This window comes from Chiloscyllium punctatum, chromosome 1 (assembly GCF_047496795.1).
Source record: "Chiloscyllium punctatum isolate Juve2018m chromosome 1, sChiPun1.3, whole genome shotgun sequence".
Taxonomy (NCBI): domain Eukaryota; kingdom Metazoa; phylum Chordata; class Chondrichthyes; order Orectolobiformes; family Hemiscylliidae; genus Chiloscyllium; species Chiloscyllium punctatum.
Window position 1 is genome coordinate 44,432,231 of NC_092739.1, and position 27,117 is coordinate 44,459,347.

Below are 27,117 nucleotides of genomic sequence, written 5' to 3' on the forward strand. Positions count from 1 at the left end.
ATAGACAGAATAGATAGGGATCTTTCATTTCACAAAAGGGTAGAGAACCAAAAGTATCAGTTTAAGACAATTAGCGAAAGAAGTAATAGCAACATTTTTATGCAGTGAGAAGATAGGCTCTGGAATGCCCCACCTCAGAGTTTGGTCGAGGTGTATTCAGTTGTGATTTCAATAGAGGATTCAATTATTACCTGAAGAGAATTTTAAAAATGCTGGGTCATGAAAAAAGAGCAGCTGAATGGAATGTAGACATGACAAATATTTATTATCTAATCATTCATGAGATGTAGGTGTCCCTGGCAATGCCAGCATTCATTATCCATCATTAATTTCTCCTGAGGCCAGTTAAAAGTCAAAAATATTGTTTTGGGTCTGGAATCACAAGCAGTCCAGACCGGGTAAGGATGGCAGATTTCCTTCTTTAAAATCCATTAGTAAATAGGGCAGATCTTTGCAGCAATTGATGGTGGTTTCATGGTCACCATTATTGAAACACAGTTTTCATTTCCAGATTTAGTCAGTGAATTTCAATCTCTCCAGCTGCCATGATGGCATGTGACCCTAGCATCAACCTGCATCTTTGGATTACCAGTCCAGTGATAAATGCACTTTGCCACCAACTGCTCTAATGGACTGGCTGGCTTCCTTCTGTGTTGTAATCTTTCTGTGATTCTATATCACCTGAATTAGACCCTCTGTCATCACGATAGCTGATAGGTAATTAATCAGATCACTGTGACAGATAGCTGATGAATTCTGATGAATGGTTTTGCTTTTACTCCTAGGAGGAGGTGTTAGCAATTCTGGAAAGGGTGAAAATAGATGTCCTCTGGACCGGATGGGATTTATCCTAGGCTTCTCTGGGAGTCCAGGGAGGAGATTGCAGAGCCTTTGGATTTGATCTTTATTCCTGTAGCCAATGATGACATAGTGCTGGAGACTGGAGGATAGCAAATGTTGTCCCCTTGTTCAACAAGAGGAGTAGAGACAACTCTGGTAATTATAGACCAGTGAGCCTTACTTTGGTCATGGGTAAAGTGTTGGAAAAGGTTGTAAGAGATAGGATTTATAATCATCTAGAAAGAAATATGTTGATTAGGGATAGTCAACATGGTTTTGTGAAGGGTAGGTCGTGCCTCACAAACCTTATTGAGTTCTTTGAAAAGGTGACCAAACAGATGGATGAGGATAAAGTGGTTGATGTGGTGTATATAGATTTCAGTAAGGTGTTTGATAAGGTTCCCCACGATAGGCTATTGCACAAAATACGGCGGCATGGGGTTGAGGGTGATGTTAGTGTTTTAGATCAGAAATGGGCTAGCTGAAAGAAGACAGGGTGGTGGTTGATGGGAAATATTCATCCTGGAGTTCATTTACTAGTGATGCACCACAAGGATCTGTTTTGGGGCCACTGCTGTTGTCATGTTTATAAAACACCTGGATAAGGGTGTAGAGGGATGGGTTAGTAAATTTGCAGATGACTTTAAAGTTGATGGAGTTGTGGATAGTGCCGAAGGATGTTGCAGGTTACAGAAAGACATTGATAAGCTGCAGAGCTGGGCTGAGAGGTGGCAAATGGAATTTAATGTGAAAAAGTCTGAGGTGATTCACTTTGGAAGGAGCAACAGGAATGCAGAGTACTGGGCTAATGGTAAGATTCTTGGTCGTGTAGATGAGCAGAGAGATCTTGGAGTCCATGTGCATAGATCCCTGAATGTTGCCATTCAGGTTGATAAAGGTTGTTAAGAAGGCATACAGGGTGTTAGCTTTTATTAGTAGAGGGATTGAGTTTTGGAGCTACGAGGTAATGTTGCAGCTGTACAAAACTCTGGTTGCGTACAGTTCTGGTCGGTCACCATATCATAGGAAGGATGTGGAAGCTTTGGAAAGGGTGCAGAGGCAATTTACTAGGATGCTGCCTGGTATGGAGAGAAGATCTTACGAGGAAAGGCTGGGGGACTTGAGGCTGTTTTCATTAGAGAGAAGAAGGTTGAGAGGTGACTTATTTGAGACATTTAAGATAATCAAATGGTTAGACAGTTTGATCAATGGGAGCCTTTTTCCTCAGATGGTGAGGGCTAGCACAAGGGGACATAGCTTTAAATTGAGGGGTGATGGGACAAATGTCAGGTGATTTCTTTACTCAGAGTAACAGTAGTAGACTCACCAATTTTAAGGGCATTTAAATGGTCTTTGATAAACATATGGATGAAAATGGAATAGAGTAGGATAGATGGGCTTCAGATTGGTTCTGCAGGTCGGTGCAACATTGAGGGCCGAAGGGCCTGTACTGCGCTGTTATGTTCTATGACTGCCTGTATGATGATTTTTCTGTCAGATTATTTTTCTTGTATCAGCATAGCTTTCAATACAGTTACAGGCACGTAGACTTGTGAAGCTGTCACCCAGGGCCTGACTGTGTGGGTTGGTTTTCCTCTTCTAGTTGACCACTGGCACTGAGCTGAAGAAACATGAAAAGGGATTTGGAACCCACCTCCTCGCTCAGATTCAGTGAGATGGTTGGGCTACTTTATATAGTGGCTTGACCAACACGGAGTGTGGATGAGGACAGCTGCCACGACTTCAGTGGGAACATAGTGTGTAGTTAGGTTGAGGTACAAGGTGACCATTATTAGGAGGCACAGCAGGCAATGCGGTGGATCTGGCTTAATTATATATTTTGCACAATTTTTTTCGGTAAAGAAATCTTGCTGATTGCAATCGCCTCTCCATAGCGTCTTCAACATTTCACTAAGCTTTTCAAGTCCTGCTTTTGAGTTATAAGGCAATAGATTTAGTTTACCTTTTTTCTAGCTGAAGACAATATGTCTTAATTCTCAATTGGAATATTTAGGCAAAATGTATCTCCCAGCCCACATTGCTTGAGAATGTAGGAACAACAAAGGTTACATATCCAAGCATTACTAGCTTACCTGTGTTTTTATAAGGTATAAAGAAAGTGTCAAATGGAAGGTGCTTGCTTGTGCACAAAGTCATTCTGGCCAACCTGACATTTAACTCAGACAAGATTAATCTCTCCATTATTGCTAAGGCTTGTCATGTCAGACACTGGATTTCCACTTGCCTGCTAGTGTGTTTGTCAGTGTTATACAGTGTAAGTACGTATATAATTATTGAAAAGGAAACTTAATGGCCAGATCTTTAACTTTTTTGCACCTGTCTCCTCACAGAATGACATCTACGAGTGGTGCCGAGATCACCGGGTACATCACAAATACTCGGAGTCCAACGCTGACCCTCACAATGCCACCCGTGGATTCTTCTTTTCTCATATCGGCTGGTTGTTCCTTCGGAAACATCCAGATGTGGCAGAGAAAGGAAAGAAGCTGGATGTTAGTGACCTTCTTGCTGACCCTGTTGTTGTGTTCCAAAGAAAGTAAGCACAACCAAGTGAGATGAGAGCTCATCAATACTTTGCAATACATGTCCACTATTATTAATAGTAAATATTGAATGTGATTACTTGTTTGGAAGTTTCATTCCAAAAGATCAAAAGGTAACCAGTTTTATTTTTGGGTCATTGCCATTGTCTGCAGCATGGGCTTACAAAGGTTTTACAAAATAGTTTATCTGAGGAGCAGTGTTCCTTAATTGACATTGTTATTGGTAGAGCTACTAATATTGCCATCTTACATAACCAAACTGTCAATAAATCATTTGTATTAAAAATAGATGAATTAATAATTTAATATAGACTAATACTCATGCCAAAGTTTTGATTTAATGTCATGATCTGAGCATATGATGGCAGATAAACCAACTCCAACTTACACTCTGCCCCCCCCATCCCCTAAAGAGCTAGGAACAGGAGCAGACATTTCAGTCCTTTGAGCCTGCTTTGCCATTTCATACAATCATAGCTGATCTCATCCTGGCCTCAACCCCACTTGTCTGCTCGCTCCCCATAACCCCTTAGCTCATTACTATTTTAAAAATCCTTTATCTCCTCAAATTTACTCAGTGCCCCAGCATTCACTGCACTCTGAGCTGGTTAATTCCACAGATTCATGACCTTTGAGAGAAGTAACTTCCCCTCACTTCTGCTTTAAAATTTGCTATCCCTTATCCTAAAATCATGATCTCTCCTTCTAAATGACCCAACTTGAGATAGAATCCTCTGTCTGCTTTGTCAATTCCCTTCAGCATCTTTTATTTTTCAATTAGTTGTCCTCTCATTTTTCTGAACTGCAAAGAGTATTGGCCCAAACTGCTCAATCTCTCTTCATTGTATATGGACAATGGAAGATGTGACTGTAAATCTCACTACAGCTGACATAAACATGGCAAGGTTTGTGTTTCTGCATTATAAATTTTTGCCATAAATTTATAGAAGTGTTTATGATGAAGTTTAAAATTAACATTGTTGAAAAAACAAGGAATAGTACTTTTTAAAGATATTTTGTAACATTTGGGAGAGATACAAACTGTTGGATTGCATCAAAGTGAAAATGTCAGTTATTGGAATGAGGGCTTCATCTAGTTCGCTCGTTGAAACATTTTAAGCCAGCTATCTGCATTATATTCAAAGCTAGTTCACAAAATCACTTTCAGTGAAGGGGAGAGTCTCGTATCTGTCTAGACTTCTGAAAACTCTACCATATTTGACTCTTGCCTTTCAGAGAAGTGCCTTTCAAAATGTTGTGAAGAAGTGTTTTGGAAATGATATGCAACAAAATCATAACCTTTTAAAACCTCACATTCAATGCAATCTACACTTTATGGTTTCAAAGGAAATAAAACTGCACTTCTTTTCCTTTCCAATCTTTTTCACCTCCTCTTTTCATTTTTTTTGGCCAGACTTTTAAAAATCTGTTACTGCCTGTCTGCTGACAGAGTGGTCAACGCTGGGCACCACTTTTTTAAGAAAACAAACATAACACCACTATTCAAAAAAAGAGGGAGACAGAAAACAGGGAACTACAGACCAGTTAGCCTGATGTTGGTCACTTGGAAAAAGTGCTGAAGTTTATTACTGAGGAAGGTTTAACAATGCACTTAGAAAAAGTAGTATTATTTCAACAAGTTAACCTGATTTTTCAAAAGGTTTAAATCCTGTTTAACACATTTAGAAAAAAACTAATAAAGTAGATAAAGCGAACCAGTGGATGTAGTTTACTTGGACTTCAAAAAGCATTTGATATGGAGTCAAATGTAGGGTTAAGACAGAAGAGGCAGACAATAATATAGCATGGATAGAAGACTTTGTTATGGGTAGCAAGAATAAAGTTGGCATAGCAAGTTAGGTGAATTAGCCATACTCTTCGGAGGGTCAGTGTGGACATTTTGGGCCGAAGGGCCTGTTTCCACACTGTAGGAAATCTAGAAGATCTAGAAGAAGTGATCAAATTGGCAGCTGTGACTGATGAGAGTGTCTCACGGATTAGTGCTTGGGTTTCAGCTATTTGTGATCTGTATGAATGATGATGAGACAGAAAATAAGGTCACAAAGATTGCTTATGATATAAAGCTGTGAGAAGCACATGGAGAGGGCTCAAAGAAATTTAGATAGGTAAAATTAGTAGGAAACAAGTTGGCAGCAAGAGTATTGTGTGAAAGTGAGAGATTATTCACTTTGGTCATAAGAAAAAGAAGTAAAATTATTTTTTAAAATGTGTGAAAATTATAAATGTTGATGATCTGAGACTTGAATGTTTTCATATCCTTCAGCTTCATGTTTAAGGAATAAGCAACAAAAACGTGTCTGGCTACAAATTATTTTGGACAGGATTGTCCATAATTGGAAATGTCAATGGCTTTCAAACTATATGTATTGAACTACTTTACCATATCCATCACAGTGCTGTGGGTTTCAGCTGTCAGAAACATTAAGAAACATGTTCATTCACATCTTGTATTTATTTCCTTTTCACCTGTTGATACTTATTACCTCATAAATAAGGAAAGGATCAATGGCTAGTTTACACTTGTGTTCTATAACACCAAAGCAGTCATTAGAAGTTGAGTAAAAGTTTTGCCTAGATTCTAATGCATTTTATTGACCTCCCAGTGAGTTTAATTACTTGAAGCCTATAATTTTTATTTGAATTGTGCCTGACTATTTAATTTGAAATGCATCTCTCACAGATAACTTGTACATATTGACAGAACATTTCTTAACCTTGATAAATAGCTTATACGGTTGCTTTTGATTGTGCTGCATCGAGCAGCAACAAGAAAATAAATAGGTAATAACTCGTTGCACAAATTAAAACCACATTTCTAAGAAGGAAGCTGTCAATGCATCAAAGTTTTACTGTTGGAATCCAGTATGGGCAAGGCAGTACCTATTGCAGTAACAGGCATAAAAGTCAGAAGGACCCAGTTTCAAATCTTAGGTTTATTTACAGTCAAGTTAGCAGTTTGGGGTGTTAAGATTTGTCTTTGTGCCTGTGATCTGATTAAAGGAACTACAATCGGCTAAGATTCCCGTTTTTAATGTTTGCCTGCTGAAAAACAAATGTCTGACGGAGGTAGGATCAGGTTGGGATGTGATGCCCCTATGTGGTTGAAAGCAGATTAAGATTGCTTACAATATTCATATTTACAGTACTGCACCACAAGCTTACCTCATAACTGTATTCCAACCAATATTCAAAAACTGCCTACAATTAAAATGACAGATATTTAGTTTTCAGGATTTATTGTTTTATTCCAGTCTCCAAGTTTTGTTTTACATTGCTAACATTTTCTAGTAATATGCAGATAGTATAGTGCAACAAATGATAGTAAATGGACAGATGCAGTGTCTAAAGTAACTCTGAGATATTCATTCCCAATTTGATCCCATGTCTTTGTCCATTTAATTATGCCGAGCCAGTATATACCATATTCAAGGCATTGAATGGGAAGAATCGGCATTTGATCCCATTTCTGCCCGGTGATTAACACATGAAAATATGAATTAGGAGGAGAAGCAGGTCCCACAGCCACTGAAGCCTGTTCTGTCATTCAGTCAGAATATATTCAAGAGGTGGATAGATATAGCACTTCGGGTGAATGGGATCAAAGATTATGGGGAGAAACCAGGATTAGGCTTTTGGGTTGGACAATTGGCCATGATTGTGATAAATGGTGGAGCAGGCTCAAAGGGCCGAATGGCTGCCTCCTGCTCCTATCTTCTATGTGTCTGTGACTGATCTACAATCTCACCATTTGCCAGATTTGTGCACATTCACTGAACTTATCTATATCCCTTTGTGGCCTCCTTAGGTCCTTTTCACAACTTATTTTCCACCTGCTCTTTATATCATGGCACATTTTGGCAATCATATATCTGGGCCCTTCATTCAAGTAATCTATATAATTTGAGAAAAAAAATTAGAAGGCCCAGCACTGATCCCTGTGCCTTGCTACACATTACATCTTGATGGGAGAAAATGAAGACTGCAGATGCTGGAGATCAGAGTTGAGAATGTGATGCTGGAAAACCACAGCAAGTCAGGCAGCATCCGAGGGGCAAGAGAATCGATGTTTCAGGCATAAGCCCTTCATCAGGAATAAGCTTGCCATCTAGTTTAATTTAACTAGTCACTACACCATGTGCTATTAATTTCCACAGTACCATTTGATGTGACAACTTTTCACATGCCTTCTGGAAATCTATGTACAGTCTGTCCAATAGTTACCCTTTCTTCAAAGCACATATTACTTCTTCAAAGAATTCCAGTAAATTGGTTTGACCTGATTTCCCTTTTACAAAACATGTTGACTCTCCCTTATTACTCGGAAGTTTTTTAAGTGCCCTGCTGTAAAATATTTAACACTAGCTTATAATGTTTTCCCTATTACAGATATTAAGCTAACCAGCTGTAATTTCTGTTTTTTGTCTCACTCCTTTAATTAAAAATAATTTACATTGGGTATTTCCAAACTAATGGAGTCTTCTGCAAATTTTGTGAATTTTGGAAAATTAAAATGCATTAACTACCTCACTGGCAACTTCTTTTATGACCCCAGGGTGAAATCCATCAGGGCCTGCAGACTTGTCAGCCTATAGCTCCAACAGTTTGCTCATTCCTACTTCCTTTGATAGTTCTCTTGAGTTCCTGTTTTTCCATTTTCTGATTTATAGCTGTTTTTGGGATGTTACTTATAATCTCTCAGTGAATGTTGATGCAACTTACCTATTTGAATCATTTGCCATCTCCTTATTTTTCCATTATTAATTCTCAGACTCACTTTTTATAGAACGTGTGCTCAATTTTTAAAACTTGTTTCTTTTTAAATATCTATAGAAACTGTTGGTATCTGTTTTTACCTCTCTAGCTAGCTTTCTCTCTCACTCTAATTCTTTGTTCTTTATTGACCTTGTAATCAGTCTTCGCACATTTTACATTCTGTCCAAGTTTATGACTTACCCATTTGTTGATTTTTCTACAAGTTAGTTCATACATTTGACCTTTTTATATTGGACTCTGATCTTTCCTTTGGAAATTTCCTTTCTCCTTAGAATGGATGTATTCAGCACCAATCGTGACTCCTCAGATCCTGAAGCAGCCTGTGTTCAAATACATAAGATCTGGGCAATATCTAGGTTTGGGCTGACAAGTGGCAAGAAGCATCCATACCACACAAATGCCAGACAATGACCATCTCCAATAAAAGACAATCTAACCAAAACCCTTTGATATTCAGTAATGTTGCAATCACTAAATCCTCCATCATCAACATCCTGGGGGTTACTATTGACCAGAAACTCAACCAGATTCACAACATAAATACAGTGGCTAAAAGAGCAGGCCAGAGGCTAGGAATATTGTGCCAAGTAACTCACCTCTTGACTCAAAGTCCGTGCAGCTCCAACATTACTCAAGAAGTTTGACTCCATCCAGGACAAATCAAGCCACTTTATTGGCACCACATCAACAAGCATCCACACCCTTCCAATGCTTAGGAGCAGCAGTGTGTACAATCTCCAAGAAGCACTGCAGAAATTCACCAAAGATTCTTAGCACCTTCCAAGCCCGCGACCACTTCCATCTCGAAGGACAAGGGCAGCAGATATATGGGAGCATCACCACCTGCAAGTTCCCCTCCAAACCACTCACCATCCTGACTTGGGAATAGATCACTTCCTTCACTGTCACTGGGTCAAAATCCTGGAATTCCCTCCCTAAGGGCATTGTAGGTCACCCCACAATGCATGGACTACAACAGTTCAAGACGTAGCTCTCCTCCACCTCAAGGACAACTAGGGATAGGCAATAAATGCTGATCCAGCCCGCAGTGCCCACGTCCCACAAGTGTTTTTTTAAAAATTCTATGTATTTAGAAACATCCTCTCATATTTCTGCCACTGCATCTGTTTTGACCTCTCCCTTAATCTAATTTTGCCAGGTTAAAGTATAGGTTGTGCCATACAATAATGTGCCAATTCATGACTCGTCCTGAATGGTAGCTATTTGGAATTTGAAGTCCTATCAAAGCCAGAGCAGGGTTATGAAGGGATAAAATCAGACTATGTGGATGTCAGTGAGGTGAAGCAATAGCCGGAAAACATAGTAAGAAAATCCTATAGGAACACTTAACTTTACGAAAAAGTATAAGAATCCTCAATACAGTAAAATAACAAATGTGCAGGAAAATACTCCTGGTAAAATATTATACACTATGTTCCACAATATAACAAACTGAAACACTTTAGGCAGGAGAAGGTCACTGATCCTGCAGTCAGTTTAGTGAATAACTCCTTTTCTTATCTATGAGATTTCTCTGCTTCATTTGTATCAGTTCACTAATCAAAAGTCCACAGAGAGACAATAAACTTGTCTGGTTATTTATTGAACTTCTGAAAGTTTCAACTGATTATTTGAATTGGAAGCTTACTCCTTGAATTGATCATATTTTTTATGAAAGAAGTTCACCAGGAATTTCCAGAATGTGTTCTCCCATGTGACCACTGTACCTTCTGTGGGAGGTGGGAGAAATCTAACACATCTTTGTATGTGTGGTGCTTCGAATTGAACGGTATTTTTCCCTTTTATTTGAATCCATGCTGACTGATCCTGGCTCATGGTATATGTCAGATAATTGATAATCTTAAAAATGTCTTAAGTAAATATCTTAAATAAAATTTATAATCTGTCAATTTGCCAGAAAATATCTGGGTACACCTGAGAAAAGATCAAGTATTAGCTTTACAGTTCTCCACTAACCTTTCCTCCGAGGGAAGCAATAGAAATGTTACTGGACTCTTATTTCAGAGGTCCAGACTAATATTCTGGGAACAAAGGTTTAAATCTCACCATGGCAGATGGTGAAGTTTAAATTCAATAAAGTCTGAAATTTAAATAAAAACTGGTCTAATGGTGAATGGAACGGCTGTTGATTATGTAAAAGCTCATGTGACTCACTAATGTCCTTTAGGGAAGGAAATCTGTCATTCTAACCTGATCTGACTTACAAATGAGTCTAGACCACAACAATATGGTTGATTCTCAGCAATGATCTGGGAAACCACTGGGTTCAGGGGCATTTAGGGATAATCACACTGATGTACTTGGCCTACCATACCATGGAAGAGAATAAATTAAGTGGGGTAACCAAAACTAACATGTATATTGCAGGTAATTCACATAGTTTACAGAAGATTTTTTAAGGCAAAAGTGAGGACTGCAGATGCCGAAAACCAGAGTTTAGATTAGAGTGGTGCTGGAAAAGCACAGTAGGTCAGGCAGCATCTGAGGAGCAGGAAAATTGATGTTTCAGGCAAAAGCCCTTCATCAGGAATAGAGGCAGGGAGCCTCCAGGGTGGAGAGATAAATGGGTGGGGGGGGGAGGTGGGAGGGTGGATTTGGGCAGAAGGCATAATTAATTCCTGTCTCCTTCAGTTCGAACAAAGGGCAGTTATTTCTCTCTCTAACCAGCTAACGAAATTTTTACCTGAGCGATAGTGGTTTTAAGAGGAAGTAAGGCAAAAGACAGAAAATTATAGACCAATTAGCCTAACCTCAGTTGTGGGTAAGATCCTGGAACCCATTGTGAAGGCTGAGATTTCTGAATACTTGGAAATGTATGGTAAAATAGGACAAACTCAGCATGGTTTCATCAAGGGGAGGTCATGCCTGACAAGTCTCCTAAAGTTATTTCAGGAAGTAATGAGCATGTTAGACCAAGGAGAGCCAATGGATGTTAGCTACCTGGACTTCAAAAGCCTTTGACAAGGTGCTACACTGGAGGCTGCTGAGTAAGATAAGGACCCATGGTGTTAGAAGCGAAGTGCTAGCATAGAGTCATAGAAAGCCTACAGAATGGTTAGATGCCTGGCTGTCTGGCAGAAAGCAGAGAGTGAGGATAAAAGGGTCCTTCTTAAGATGGCAGCCGGTGACAAGTGGTGTTCTGCAAAGTTCAGAGTTGGGAGCAGAACTTTTCACTTTATACATTAATGATCTAGTTGAAGGAACGGAGGGCATTCTGGCTAAATTTGCAGATAATACAAACATAGATAGAGGGACAGCTAGCATTGAGGAGGTGGGGAGGCTGCAGAAGGATTTGGACAAGTTAGGAGAGTGGGCAAAGAAGTGGCAGATGGAGTACAATGTGGAAAGGTGTGAGGTCATGCACTTTGGTAGGAGGAATAGAGGCATGGACTATTTTCTAAATGGGGAGGAAATTCAGAAATGTGAAGTGCAAAGCTAGTTCTAATCCAGGATTCTCTCAAGTGTAACCTTGAGTCAGTAGTTAGGAAGACAAATGTAATGGTGACATTTAATTTGAGAGGACCTGAATATAAAAACAGGGATGTACTTCTGAGGCTCAGTAAGGCTCTGGCCAGACCACATTTGGAGTATTGTGTGCAGTTTTGGGCTGATGTCTCGGGAAGGATGTATTGGCCCTGGAGCATGTTAGAGGAGGCTCATGAGAATTGTCCCAGGAACGAAAAGCTTAACATATGAGGAACATTTGAGGACTCGCGGTCTATACTCAATGGAGTTCAGAAGGATTGGTGGGGGGGGAGGGCTAATTGAAACATCCTGAATATTGAATGGCGTAGACAGTAGATGTTGGGAAGATGTTTCCATTGGTAGGAGAGACTAGAACCTGAGGGCACAGCCTTAGAGTAAAGGGAAAACCTTTTGGAACAGAGATGAGGAGAACCTTCTTCAGCCAGAGAGTGGTTGATCTATGGAATTCATTGCCACAGAAGGCTGTAGAGGCCAGGTCATTGAGTATATTTAAGACTGAGATAGGTTCTTCAGTACCAAGGGGATCAAGGGCCTCTGGGAGAAAGCAGGAGAGTGGGATTCAGAAACTTATCAGCCATGATTGAATGGTGGCGCAGGTTGATGGGCTGAAGAGTCTAATTTCTGCTCCTATGTTTTATGGTCTCATGGCTTTTTAGGGTTTTATTCTTTGTACACATTCTGATTGTGTTTTTAAGAGAATTGTGCTGGTAATTTCTGTTGAAGTAAAATTTGCTTATTTTCATAGGTACTACAAGACTTCTGTTTTAATCATGTGTTTCTTCATGCCAACTTTTATTCCCTGGTACTTCTGGGGAGAAAGTCTGTGGAATTCATATTTCTTGGCATCTATCCTTCGGTATACAGTATCCCTGAATGTTACGTGGTTGGTTAACAGTGCTGCTCACATGTATGGAAATAGACCCTATGACAAATACATCAGCCCGAGAGAAAATCGATTTGTTACATTTGGAGCAATTGGTGAGTAAGAAGCTGGTTGTTAAGTTTATCTGTGAAAATGGAAGTTGTTTTAATCTTATGATATTTGATAAAAAGTAGGGACAGACCTGGCGCTCACATTGAACCAGGTATCAGGGGTTTTAGTGACGAAATTCAAACTTTTCCAATCCTTTTTTGTTTGTCTCCTGAAAATGACAACTACTTTATCTTCAGGATTTTTTTTGTGATGGCTCGTATTATCCTGAGGGGCGGGGTGTGGGGTGCGCTGTGGGGGATGATGTTGGCTAGCTTAGTTGGCTAGATGACTGGTTTGCGAAGTAGTGATGCTAACCTCATCCCCTGGAACTATGGTAACTTTACAATTTTCTTGTCTTGAGGTGGTACCTTTAATATTTTGTCAACCTGGGTCTCCAAATCCTTCTGGTCTTCCACAGCATTGAGCCTATTTCCATTCTGAACGTTCAATTCAATCTGACATATTTTAGATCAGAATGTCATCAGTGTTCCCTTACAGATTCCTTTTAATCTCTTAATAAAAATTAGCGATATCTATTTCATTCATTTTGTTTCTAATTTTCATCATTCCCTTACCTTCACCGGTCCATTTCCGATTCTCCCTGCTTGACTTCTGATCTCCATTTCTGGAGATTAGCTTTCTACTAATGTTCTCTACAAATCCACAGGCTAACACAGTTATTACTCCATTTTCTCCAGTTTCATTGTTGTATCATTTCCAATGATGCCAGCTTCCATGTCAACAGTTAGCATGTGGAGTGGTTAGATACAACTAACTTGTTAATCTACCCTAACCCGCACTCCTGCAAATTTCCCTCTACACCACACAGCCCATCCTGACTTTTTCATTTACTGTCACTGGGTTAAAATCTCGGAATTCTTTTCCTAACAACATTGTATACCTTCATCATATCCTTGCAGCAGTTCAAGAAGGCTTATCTTCATCTTTCAGGCAATTAAGGATTGGCTAGTGATGTCTACAATCCACAAGCTATTAATAGAAATAAAACACCATTGACATTCTTTGTGTTGAATCATGAAATCCCTACAGTGTGGAAACAGGCCCTTTGTCCCAACAAGTCCACATCGACCCTCCGAAGAGTACCCACCCAGACCGATTCCCCTACCCTATTATCTGATATTTGCCCCTGACTAATGCACCCAGCCTGCACATCTTTGGACTGTGGGAGGAAACTGGAGCACCCGGAGGAATCCCACACAGACACGGAGAATGTGCAAACTCCACACACAAAGTCGCCCGAAGCAGTAATTGAACCTGGCTCCCTGTTGCTATGAGGCAGCAGTGCTAACCACTGAGCCACCGAGACTCTGTTTTTCTTGTTTATTCTTCCTGCCCCTTTCCTCTTTGCTGGCTTAAAAACTCTTACAGTCTGGATTAGTGGTGCTGGAAGAGCACAGCAGTTCAGGCAGCATCCAAGTAGCTTTGAAATCGACGTTTCGGGCAAAAGCCCTTCATCAGGAATGTCGATTTCGAAGCTACTTGGATGCTGCCTGAACTGCTGTGCTCTTCCAGCACCACTAATCCAGAATCTGGTTTCCAGCATCTGCAGTCATTGTTTTTACCATATTTGCCTAACTGGCTGAGTATTTCCAGTACTTTTACTTCCTCCTTCTGCCATTCCTCTGCATAATGAATTGCCTAATTTCTGGTACCATTCTTGTAAATATCCTGTGCATCATCTGTCAGACCTTAACATCCTTCTTAAGGGATGGTGTCTTGGATTGAATTTAATACTTTCAAGTTAAGTTTTGTGAAGTTTTGCTATAACTTCTTTGGTTTTGTATCTTAATATTTTAATGTCAAGTAAAGTATCTCATTTTTAACAGCTGCCTTAACTTGCTTTTTGATTCTTCCTTTCAGAGTGCAGGATCTAGCATTTTCTTATGTTAAACTGCATCTACCAATTTTTTTTCTCACTCACTCAAACTTATCCTTATGCTGTCATCACAACACACTGTCACATTTGGTTTTGCATCAGCAGGGAATTTGGATACATTACACTCTACCCCTCCTCCAGTTCATAATATCGATAGCAAATGATTGAGGCCCTACGGCTGATTGTTATGACACTCCTCCATGAATATTTTGAATATTTTGTTTGAATATTTTGATCCCCTCCATTTCTGCAGCTACTTCCCTTAAAGCACTTAACTGCAGGCATCACATTCAGGCAACTTGCAACAATACATCAAATACTTTGTCGCTCATGACAGAGATTGTTACAAGATATTTCCTACCATTAGTAGTTTGTTTGTTATCTATTTTTGGGATATTCATAGTCCTCCACAGTGAAGACTGATGTAAATATTGATTTAAATTATCTGCCATATCTGTAGAAGCTCTTACTGTTTAGTTTTATATTTTTGTCAATTTACTTTTCATAATTAATTTCTTCCCTCCTTATTAGCCTTTTAGTTATCCACTGTTGGTTCCTAAAAAAGATCGAAATCATCTGGCCTATTATTAATTTTTTTCTGCTATTTTTGCCTTAGTTTTTATTGGAAATTCTTATTAATCCTTTTTGTTAAGCCAGGATAATTCATTTTTCTCATCAAGTCCTTCTTTTTGACCAAACTAAATCTTTGCTAAGTGTTATGTAATACATGCTGTAGACAAGTCTGTCTTCATACCTCTGCAGTTGCCCTTATTTAAATTGATGACATTGGTTCAAGACCTGAGTTGCTCTCTCTCAAAGTGTATTTGAAATTCTACCATGTTGTGATCACTATTTCCTAGAAGATCCTTAACCATGAGATCTCTTATTAATCGCAAGTTACTAGATCTAAAATAGCCTGTCCTGCAAACAGGCTGTTCTAAGAAACAATCTCAAATGCTCTCTACAGATTCATTTTCCATGTTGCCTGTGCACGTCTGATTTGTCCAGTCAATATGCAAATTATAATCACCCATGATACTTACAGCACCCTTCTTACACACCTCCAATATTTTCCCATTTATGGTTTGTCCTAAAAAGAGGCTACTCTTTGGGGACCTATAGACAACTCCCACCAATGACTTCTTTTGATTGATTTTCCTCACTTCCATCCCAACTGATTCTACATCAGTCTGTTGCACCTATATCACTATCATCACCACACCAATACCAACCTTTATTAACAAAACTACCTCATCTCCTTTCACCTATTCTTCTGGAATGTTGACTATCAAGTTCTTAGTTTGATCACCCTGCAAATACATCTGTGAAATAGCTATCAAGTCATATTCATTTGTCTTTACTGTACAATCAACTTAGCTACTCATTAGAACTCATTTTTCCCACAACAAACTTTGAGCCGCATATTTACATCACTAACCTTATTTATCGTATTCCAGTTTGCATGTGGCTCAGGTGGCAATTGAGTGATTATTAATTTTCTGGTTCTGGCTTTTAAACCCTGAGCTTCTCATAATCCCTCCACCAAACCTCTTTTCTATGCCGATCTATATCATTGGTACCTACATGAATCTCAACATGATCCTTCCTTTCTCACTCTAAGTTCTTGTCCAATCCAAAAATAAATTTTAATCAGGTAGGCAACACAGCTTTCAAAACCCAGTTCTTGTTTAAGAGAACAATTTTATTCCCCTAATTATGTTTTGCCCTGTAAGTACTTTCTGTATTAACATTCTTTCCTCCCTCCACTCGAACGACACTCTGGATCATGTTGTTGTTGTTTGCTCATCCTCCCTAGTCAAGAACCTTATACTTACCGGGCAATTGGATTGGTTGAAGCACCTCCAAAGCAGCCATATTCACCTGTCCCTTACCACCGATCAAATTTAATTAAGTTAATTTAAGGGTGACTGCCTTCTGAAACACATTTTCCAGACAGCTGTGCCCATTCCTGAAATGCAACAGTGTCTGCAGCTTGGACTGCACCTCACACCAAAGTTCATTTAGCAGCCAACACTTGCTGCAGATGTGACAACTGTGAATTGTGCTGATGTCCATTAGCTCCCGCACACTACAGTGGCAACACATCACCTGTCCTGACAGCTTGATTCTGTTTCTTTCATTAACTTACATATTAAATATTTTACATGAATTTCTCAACTGTGTTTGTCCGCTGTAATAGCATCTCCTGATTTCAACCACTTGGGCAATCAAAAGAGGTGCTGAAGAAATACCCATCAATCACCCACCCTGTCCCCCAGTAATATTACACCTTGGCTCTGACAGATGGAAAGAGGTTGCAGGGGCCATGCTGCTGGGTTTATCTTGGGCAGGTTGTTCTCCATGTGCTGAAACATACATTTTGCAGTTAAATTGCTTATTCCAAATGCCAGCAGACAGGTCAAGACTACAGGTTACCATGCCCTACTTAGATATAACTCCATTGAGATCTATGATTCCATTCCCCAGCCAAGCTTAAGTTCAGGCAACAGCTCTATTCTGCCCTAGTTTTGATTTGTTCCATCCACTTGAAGTTAGGGATGCTATTTTGGAACAACCGGGAAAGGTGAAAGCAACAGATGATAGTTATGCTAGGAGCGAGCATGCCACATTTGCAGTAGGGCAATAGTTTACAACGCAGAATCATTTAACTGGTAGAGCCATGCTTAAAAGAGGTCACTACATTGCATTGGAAGAGAATTCATATCAAAACTGTCCGTGATCACATCTGGATGGACATATCTATCGCTAACCAGACATGATCAAAACCAAGACCTCAGTCAGGGCCTACACATTCTACTTCCAAAGAGTCCATGCACATCTGGGCTGGATTCCAAGAACTGGGTTCCTTTTTCTAGATTGGGCCACTTGATTAAATACATTATTACATCAGATTAATCTGTTTTTCTGCTCCTGTTTTGTACCAGTGCAATTCTCTCCTACTGCTGTTGTTACATTTTATTGAGCTTGCATTTAATTACTGAGAGCAATGTTATGGGTCACCTTTAAGAAGCAGGAATGAATTTCTAATTTGCAGCATTGTGTCACATTGCCAGCTGATGGTATGACCAATCAAATCCCAGAATGAAATCTGGCTGATAGATCGTATGTTTTGTTTTAGTTGATATTGTAGTCATTAACTGAACCATAGTCTCACAAGGCTGCTGTGTTTCTTTAAAACAGATGTTTTTGCCTTTCAGGTAATAAATAAACAAAACAAAGCTACCTAGGTATAGAACACAGTTAGAAAATTCCTAAATTACCCAACAAAACAAAGCTTCAACCTCTTTCATAGTATTTTAAGGAGAGAGACTTTATACCTTTATATAAGTTCTTTATGTTCTGAGCTTTAAAAAAGCTTGAGAGTTATTATTTTGGATGAATACTAAATTACTCTAATTTTTACAGGAGAAGGATTCCACAACTATCATCACACGTTTCCATTTGACTACTCAGCAAGTGAGTTTGGTCTGCGACTGAACCCAACAACATGCTTTATTGATTTCATGTGTTGGCTTGGCCTGGCAAGTGATCGAAAGCGAGCTTCTGAGCAGATGATTGAAGCACGTAAACTGAGGACTGGAGATGGGAGCGCTTAAAAGTAAAATGAAGAAAAGCTCAAAGTCCATATGAAGATTTCACTGATTGAAATTTGCTGTTATTTTAACCTGGACATATAGTCGTCATATTTCAAGCTTGTGACAATGCATCTAGCTTTATTGCAGTTTCTTTTTTTTTGCACTTAATTCTTTCCAGACCATGAAGGTGAAAGATATCCTGGAATTAATTCAATATATTTTACAAACTGCAAAAAGGCCTACTTAATCTGCTTGCCATGCTTTGATGTATTGACAGCAGATGTCCCATACAACCCTGCAGTATCTGAAGGAGAAACTGTACATCCATTAAGTTTGCTTTGTCCTCAGATTTTAAATTCAGTTATGATGTTAATATAATGGATTAATGAAGCAGCTTTAGTGAAATGATTCCCCACTCTCAAAAGCTGATGCAGTAGTCTGCAACATAATCTCATAGTTGTGGGTTTGAAAGGGATAAACTACATGAATTTGTTTTAATATTATTGCCAGACATGTTGTTAATTTCACATATATTTTATTTTATTTAAATCCATGCCAACTTTGTACTAGAAACTAGTTACTGTGGGGTAAGTGAAGGGCCTTGAAACTTGTGTATATGCATAATGAGTTGTTAAGAGTCTTTTGTATAATTTGAAACAAAACAGTTTTATTCAATTCTGGTCGGGTGATGTAATGGAAGATTGATTCTTAGGTACCTCTTGTATGACAAAGGAGAATTGTGAGTTGGAGGAAAAGGAATCTTTTTTAGGTTCATGGGATGTGGCACATATTGTGTTCAGAGAAAATACTGACAGCTTTTTGATCTTTTTTTGAAACCAAATTGTGTAAGGTAAATATGATTTGCAGAGTTGAGCCTCATGTATATTTGAACGTTGGAATCAAGATTGATAGCAGACTGTTTTCTCTGTAGAATATGTGGTATTTCCGATACTTTGAGTAAAGCTGAAATAAGATTTGGTTTTTAGAATGTTTCCTAATTAGGTTAAAGTATTTGAATCTTTTGAGTGCTCTATTCTTTGCTGTTTATTCAAATTATATTTTTGTTTATTTGGTTATAGTTGGGTGCAAATATGTAAAAGAGATGAAATTTTAAAATCTAAATTGTCAAAACATTTTGAGGAGCATAACAATCAGGATGTGTTATTAATTCAGAAACACAACAGAAAACTGTGGGCGGCACGGTGGCACAGTGGTTAGCACTGTTGCCTCACAGCGCTAGAGACCCAGGTTCAATTCCCGCCTCAGGCGACTGACTGTGTGGAGTTTGCACGTTCTCCCCGTGTCTGCGTGGGTTTCGTCCGGGTGCTCCGGTTTCCTCCCACAGTCCAAAGATGTGCAGGTTAGGTGAATTGGCCATGCTAAATTGCCCGTAGTTTTAGGTAAGGGGTAGATGTAGGGGTATGGGTGGGTTGCGCTTCGGCGGGGCGGTGTGGACTTGTTGGGCCGAAGGGCCTGTTTCCACACTGTAAGTAATGTAATCTAATCTAAAAAAAACTCTTAAGGCAGGTAATAATTTCCACCTCATACATTTATGCCAGTGTTGATAGTGAGTTCCAAAGACTATCCCAACTCAACATATGCCTCTAATGTTTGAATTCTTTAAAGGCAGTGGTTATTGGTTACCATTGAGATTGCTGCTGTTCATGCTATGTGTGTGAAAAGCAGGGAGGTAGTGGTATGCTAGGGGTACAAACGTGTGATAATGTGAAATAAATAAATCATGCAGTAATTGTAACAGCAATTCAAAATCTATCCAACCCCATCTGTCTAGTGGTTTGAACTGACCATTGAACCATAAGTCAATATCAAGATTATAGACACAATTTTCCCCTCACTAATATGGCGACAGGAATGAGTAGTATGGTGACTAAATAGGGTGACAATGAAAAGAATTAAATCCTTAACATCAAGAAAGGTTTTTTTGAATGGCAACTTCAGAATTTCATTCTTGAGTAATGGCTACCTTATTTCCATGTATTTGCATCTGATTAAAGCCCCAACTCCCTCTATTTATATCACACCCAATTTGCCATTCCTCCACTGAGAAACAAGATAATGCAAATTCCTAATAGGTAAAGCAGCTCAGGTACTTGGCAGCTGTAGTTTGCCAATTGCCTGTCCTGGCCATTATGCCACTGCAGCTTCTGCACACCATCGGTGCATGAGCCCTGCAGCACCACCGTGCTCCTTGACTCTTCATCTCAGAACTCCACATTGGCAAATCGGTAGCTTCACCACATCAGCAGGCCTGCTCTTGGACTAACTCTGCCACTGTCCACTATTTCAGGCCTATGTCTTGCATGCTTCTCCAGATCACTTTGTGCTTAGGGGCACCTATGTATCTCATGCATCTATGGAGGATGCTTTTGCGCTGGCGTGAGCACTGACGCTTAGCTTTCTAGGTGCTGGCTGACTTTAGGACCTACTTGGAGGTTGCTAGTCTCTGTGTGGGTCACATTGCTTTCTTCACACAGATTGGAAAGATCTTTCAGTGCTTACTTACAGGCTACCCCAACCTCTGCTGTTTACCTTGGTTTTTAGTGTCAATACAAAGAGGCAGCTTGTGTTACTGGGGAGCAAATGTTTCAGTCATGTCACAGTATGACGCCATGCTACATCAACATCCAAGCTGCAGCATGAGCCAGCTACTTAAATGCCAAGCAAACTCTATGTGCATGTGAATGGTATTTGTGAAAATCAATAGAGCAGAGACCTTAGTTGTGTGAAGGATGACTACTGTTTCTAAGGGGATACCCTCCAAGTCCGTTCCCATCAGTTAAGCGTCTTATCCAAATACCATCGGGCATTCACTATGGTGAATCCTGCAGGTTAAGTGCGACCAGTCCGGGGATTACAGGTGGGTCTGTTGGGTGCTGTTGAGGCTTCAATCCTGTGAGCGTGGTAAGCCAATTTTACCTTCAATGTGGCAACAAGGGGGATTGAGTATAATTGAAATGATTGCTACCACAGTTAGTAATCATGTATGCACAGGAGAGCGAGTGAAGTGTCCTCTGAATGAACAGGAAGCATCAAGAGCAGAAAGCATTAGTAGTTTGGGAGGATGAGGTGGTGAGAGCCCTTGAATGAACATGATGCATGCTTGCATGCGCAGTATTAGACTGTGTGCTGGCCCTTGAGTGTGAGATAGCAGGGAGAAAATGGTGCTACATGTTTGCCTGAGGCTCAGAAGATCACTCACCCTCTTGAAGTACTACTGGGCATCCCTTTTCACGCAGGACACAGCAAATTCTCTCCAGGCTGACTAGGTGTGGTAGCATGGCCTCCTTTGGCTGTCAACAGAGAAAGAGAGCCCTCCACCACTCTGTCCACCAGCACCTCCATATTTCTGTGCTGGAAGCAGGGAGCTAGCTTGCCTTTCCACTCAGATAATTTGAGATCAAAGAGAATTAAGCTGCACTGTTTAAGAGTTTGTTCTAGGTTTGTGGCATCTGAAGTGATGTGCAGCTGAGCTTTAAGTAACGAACCTGAGGCATGGAGCCTGGAAGATTTTGCACCTCTGCCTCACTTGCCATGCAGTTTCCTCAAGAAACCTGCTCAACAGTTCAGTAGTATAATTAATAAAGTGAAAAGCAAAAGATTGCATGAGAACATTCAGCCTGGGCCATGGTAGTGCAGACACCATGAAAATTCACTTGCTACCGCAATTTAACTGTAAATAGGAAAATTCCACCTAGATGTCAATTCTTTTAACCTTATATAACTATTTGTTCTATATATAGTGATGTGATGTGTTCTATGTCTTATTTATGGGTTAGATAGTATATCTACTGTTCTGTACTGTTATTCTTTATTAATGATAATGCAAGAAATTACTTAGAATATTTTCTTTTAATATCTGAATAAACCAAAGTCTGATCTTGCGATTACTTATGGATTTGACCACACTTAAATAAATTAAAAATACTGAAGAGCAAAAGAAAAGTTCATCAGTCAGATTTGAAGGACACATTTGTAAAATTGATCACAATATGATATATAACAGGCTGATGTAAAACATTGCACAGTGATTGATTAACTGAAAGATGATCTGTGTGTTTCAGTTCCTGTAACCAGCCCCTGGTTAAATTGCCTGCTTATTAAAAGGAGATCAAAGGTCTTCTCCAGGAGAATATTAAGAGATGGTTTACAGGACTATTCTTCTGCATCACCTAGTTGCCTGTAAAAGAACAACATTTGGACTGAGATGGTAACAATGTGTCTATAATTGGTGCCTGACCTTGGAACCTAAGAATGGGAAAGGGAATATATAGTATTTTGACTGAATAGCTCAATGAGTTTTTTTTCAGTGAATAGTTGAATCATTCAGGCCAGGAGTGTCCCAAGATTGAATTCTATTGTGTTGAATTAGCTGATTTCAACCAAAGTGAGTGTGTTCTTCTGATCTCAGTCTGCGCATTATGGAAGGAAAAATATCAAGCCATTATTCCTGTTCCTATTTGCTATCCTGTGATCCTTATTGAAAGTGCAGTAAGTGGACATCAGGTGTTGGCCTCTATTGTGATGTACCCAAGGCCAAACAACTCACAAGAAACATTAGCATCGTTCACACATTTAATATATAGTTACTGCACAATATTGTCTAAATTATTCAAATGGCTCATCAGTTATCACTTATTCCATCATTCAGTTACGGGACACTAATATTTCCTTTGTTAAAAGTTTGGCATCAGTGTTCAAGACAGTATATCAATGTGGTTTTTGTCCTTTCGCCATCTCTGGCCACCCTCAATGTATTAGACATTTTAAATTGACATTAGATGCCAACAAACTATATTTAAAAATACTAAATGCTCAAAGTAATGTGTTCTTTTGGAGATTTTGCAATGAGTGTTGTTGAAGCTATCCACTTGGCTCAGATAAACGAGTTTTGTAAGAATGCCAAAACCTGACTTGAATTCTGTCATCATTGTCCTGTTGGTTTACTGATCCTGATGTCAATTTGCTGTCTTGGTGAGTATGTGAGGGTAGTATGTGTAGTGGCTACTGATGGCAGTCAAGGTAACGTATCTCACTACTGCTATTAGTAGTGAGAAATGTGTATGGTGAAGAATTTATTGTAGCTGGAGGTAGTATAAATAGTTGATAAACGACGCCAAAAGCAGATAACTCTCATAGACCATTCCTCTCCTTGGCAATGGTAAGAGTGAAAGTATGTGTTAGTGAATTATAATTTTTTTAAATTACAAGTTTTCTTTTGTATGTATTTCTGCAAATCTAACTTTGGATGATTTGTACAGTACTGTCTGAGAAATGTCAGTTCTGTAGCATGTTACTTATTTGCAGTATCTACGAAATGAACTGTAAAGATGTTTAATTTTTACAGTGTTGCTTTAACTTTACTTATAAATGAGGGTACTGTCCCCTTGTGTAATATGCCACCTTTTTGGAGAAGAATGTCTAATTGTTTCAAAAAGAGTCTTGTGCAAACTCATTCTGTGAACTTGTTCCCACTCTAGTTTACAGCAGCTGATAGATAATTAAATATCAATCTGTAAATAATTGTGCTTTGCATAATTAATTTAGTAAGGAGTTCTATCTCATTTAAACTTGATCAGGGTTCCTAATGTTAGATCTCAGCTATATGCCCACACTGGTAACACAGTTAGAGTTTTAATATTTTGGTGTATTTCCCACTGAACACCAGTTTCCAAATAATAAGAGAAGATAAATTAGAATAAACAAATATGTGCCTTGAGTTGGCTGTGAAGTGACTCCAGACTCTCTGCTCTACTCAACCCGGTGGAAAATGGATGAATTAATCGAATTAAGAAGCAGTTTAGCAAGCTCAATGTGTTTGATTTAGTCAGTTGACATGAGGAACTGTTTCTATTATGACTAATTAAGTATTATTTCTTATTTCTTTGTATGAGCAATATGCCCATAAATCTCCAAGTAAAACGAGATATCCTATGAACCAAATACAAGCTTATGTAGTATAAGGAAACATCTTGAAAATCATTCCCATCTCCTTATTACATAATTTGCTGTATTTCCCCCTAACCTATTCTGTCCCTTCCACCATAAACCCCAGGACTATTGTTGCGAAAGTTGGCATACTAGCCACACTTGTCTAGAATTCTGTGGTGTTGACTTGTAAGTAATATAACTCGGCCAAACTTGGAGTAAAATCAGAAGCAGCTTTCAAATGTGTGCACAGAAGAATATGTGACATAATGTATTTGTGTGTTTTTATTCATCACCATAATCACAACGTTAGGCTTGTAAAGATCATGGAAGGCACTAGTGCACTTTTAAGACAATCGTTTTTTGGAATTTGGCCTGTGAAAATTGAAATAAAATGAAAATAAAGACCAGAAATAACCTGTATTTTGACCAATTTATTATAACAAATATTGTTTGCATTCTTCAAAATGTAATGCTCTCTCATTAACCTAAATATAGAATTTGTAAAAGGTTTAAAATAAATGCTGCTAAATTTGCCTTGTCTCTATTGTTAGTTGCAATTATCAACACTGAACACTACTGTAGCAAAAAAATTTGCTTTATTTGAAAATCCTCACCTGGGATGTGCTGCCTGTAATTTGGTTCCAAGGTCTAGGTCAGTTCTTCTGTACTTTCTCCAAACAGCTATTCTCTGAGCCTGACCAACTATTGACAGAGACCATTTTACTATGGAGGGAATTAAATTCAAGTTAGTGATCAGATGCTTGTACTATCCAACAGAGAGCTCTGGATAATGATTATTGGTGTGAATACTGGGTTATTATTTCCCCAGCCAATGCTCAGAGTACTAAATGTAGCAACACTTCTGTTGCTACAGCTGAACTCCCTATGTGCTAGGGAATAAATTTAGGCTCTTCTTTGCCTCTGTGATTCCATATAGGTTATTTGACAGATGAATGGCAGAAGCAATCCTCTCTTCTTGCTTGTGCAGGAATAACAGCTAAAGTTCATCATGACTGATAGGAAGAGTGTGCAAGAAATCAAGCTATTTATTCCATGAGCTATACCCAAAGGCTAAGTATCTTATTTAAACACCAAAATAAATGTTGTCAATTTGTTTCTCATTATTAGTACTAATTGGAACAAAAGAGACAATAATCTAGTTTCTTCAGTATCTCAAACTAACTTATTTATTAGGAACAGAATTAACAATCCAAGATGGAAAATGAGAAAAATTTCTGGTTGTAACAGACTGCTCCTTTTTTGAGGTATTTTAGGTGTTGGAGGTGATTTCCTCGAATTCCAGGAGAAGCATTACTGTTTCATATGCTGTTGCATTGTTTTAGAACTTTGGAGAGAAAAAAATCAAAACAACAGCACTTTTTTAAAAGGGAGAGGAATGGACAAAGGAAAGCACTTGGTGAGGTCAGTGCAGGAGAGAGAGAGAGAGAGAAAAAAAACGAAACCCACTAACAGACGAAGCAGTGAACCTGTGCAGTTACTGCCTTTGCTGTTTGAATTCATGTATCGCTGGACATCGGAGTGTGTCTGAGAAAATTAACAAACAGCAAAATTCACAACTGATCTTGAAGGAACCTGTTTGGGAGAGGTCACAGCACAGAAACAGATCAGTGAATATTTTTAAATGTGGCCTCACAGAAAGTCTGTAGTAGTGAGTAGAGTGGGTTCTTTCTTGATTGTGATGTATTGAGATATGTCTTTTGATAAAACTTAAAAATATAAGCCATAAGTATTAGGTTAGCCTGGAGCAGTGTTTTGTAGAGGAATAAGACAGTGCTATTTTCTGGGTCTGTAGATTGGAAGAAGCAAAAATGGCCTTTAGTAGAGTGATAGGCTATTCTTCTTGGATGTGGGAGTTTAGGGAGAGTTTGTGTTACTGAGGATTATAATCTGCAATAAATGCCGTTGGTTACGAATCCTATCAGATTCAATGGGTCGGCTGGAGAGACAGAATGAAGAATTTACAACAGCAAGGGGATGTGATGGGTGGCAGTCATAGGAAGGGAGAAAAGTTGCAGATACTGTCTCATTGATGCGTTAACTCCAGGAAAGGTAAGAGAGGTAGGCAGGTAGTGCAGGAGTCTTCTGTCGCTATCACCATTTCAAACAAGTATGCTGTTTTGAAAAATGTAGAGGGTGATGGATTCTCAGGGGAATGTAGCAAGAACAGCCAAGTTTATGGTATTGAGACTGGCTCTAATGCAATGAGAGGTACGTCAGCTTCCAAAAGATCAATTGAGTTAGGGGACTCTCTAGTCCGAGGCACAGTTAGATGTTTCTGTGGCCAGCAGTGAAAAATCAGAATGGTGTTTTGCCTCCCTGGTGCCAGGATCAAAGATGCCTCAGAGTGCAGAATGTCCTCAAGGGGGAGAGGAACCAGCAGAGACCATTGAACACATTGCAACCAATGACTAAGGAAGACAAAAGGATGAAATTCTGAAGGGAGAATATAGAGAGTTAGGCAGGAATTTAAAAAGGAGATCCTCGAGAGTAATAATATCTGGATTACTCCCGGTGCTGCGAGCTAGTGAGGGTAGGAAAAGGAGGATAGAGCAGATGAATGCATGGCTGAGGAGCTAGTGTATGGGAGAAGGCTTCACATTTTTGGATCATTGGAATCACTACTGGGGTAGAAGTGACCTGTACAAGAAGGACGGATTGCATCTGAAGTTGAAGAGGACTAATATACTGGCAGGGAGATATGCTAGAGCTGCTCAGGAGGATTTAAACTAATAAGGTGGGGGTGGGTGGGAGGAGGAAGTTGTGACCCAGGGAGATAGTGAGGAAAGAGATCAATCTGAGACTGGTACAGTTGAGAACAGAAGTGAGTCAAACAGTCAGGGCAGGCAGGGACAAAGCAGAGAACAAGGTAGGACTGATAAATTAGACTGCATTTATTTCAATGCAAGAGGCCTAACAGGGAAGGCAGATGAACTCAGGGCATGGTTAGAAACATGGGACTGGGATATCATAGCAATT

General features: G+C 39.3%; 1 protein-coding gene across 1 annotated transcript in view; it reads left to right on the forward strand.

Moving 5' to 3' along the window:
* LOC140458623 (stearoyl-CoA desaturase 5-like) overlaps positions 1-24,653 on the forward strand; it is a 57,610-nt gene extending 32,957 nt beyond the window's left edge. The window contains exons 3-5 of the mRNA XM_072553361.1: positions 3,192-3,397; positions 12,451-12,683; positions 18,002-24,653. Of these exons, the coding sequence (XP_072409462.1) occupies positions 3,192-3,397; positions 12,451-12,683; positions 18,002-18,192 (630 nt within the window). The 3' untranslated portion in view covers positions 18,193-24,653. The remainder of the gene's footprint in view (positions 1-3,191; positions 3,398-12,450; positions 12,684-18,001) is intronic.
* Positions 24,654-27,117: the final 2,464 nt, after the last annotated feature.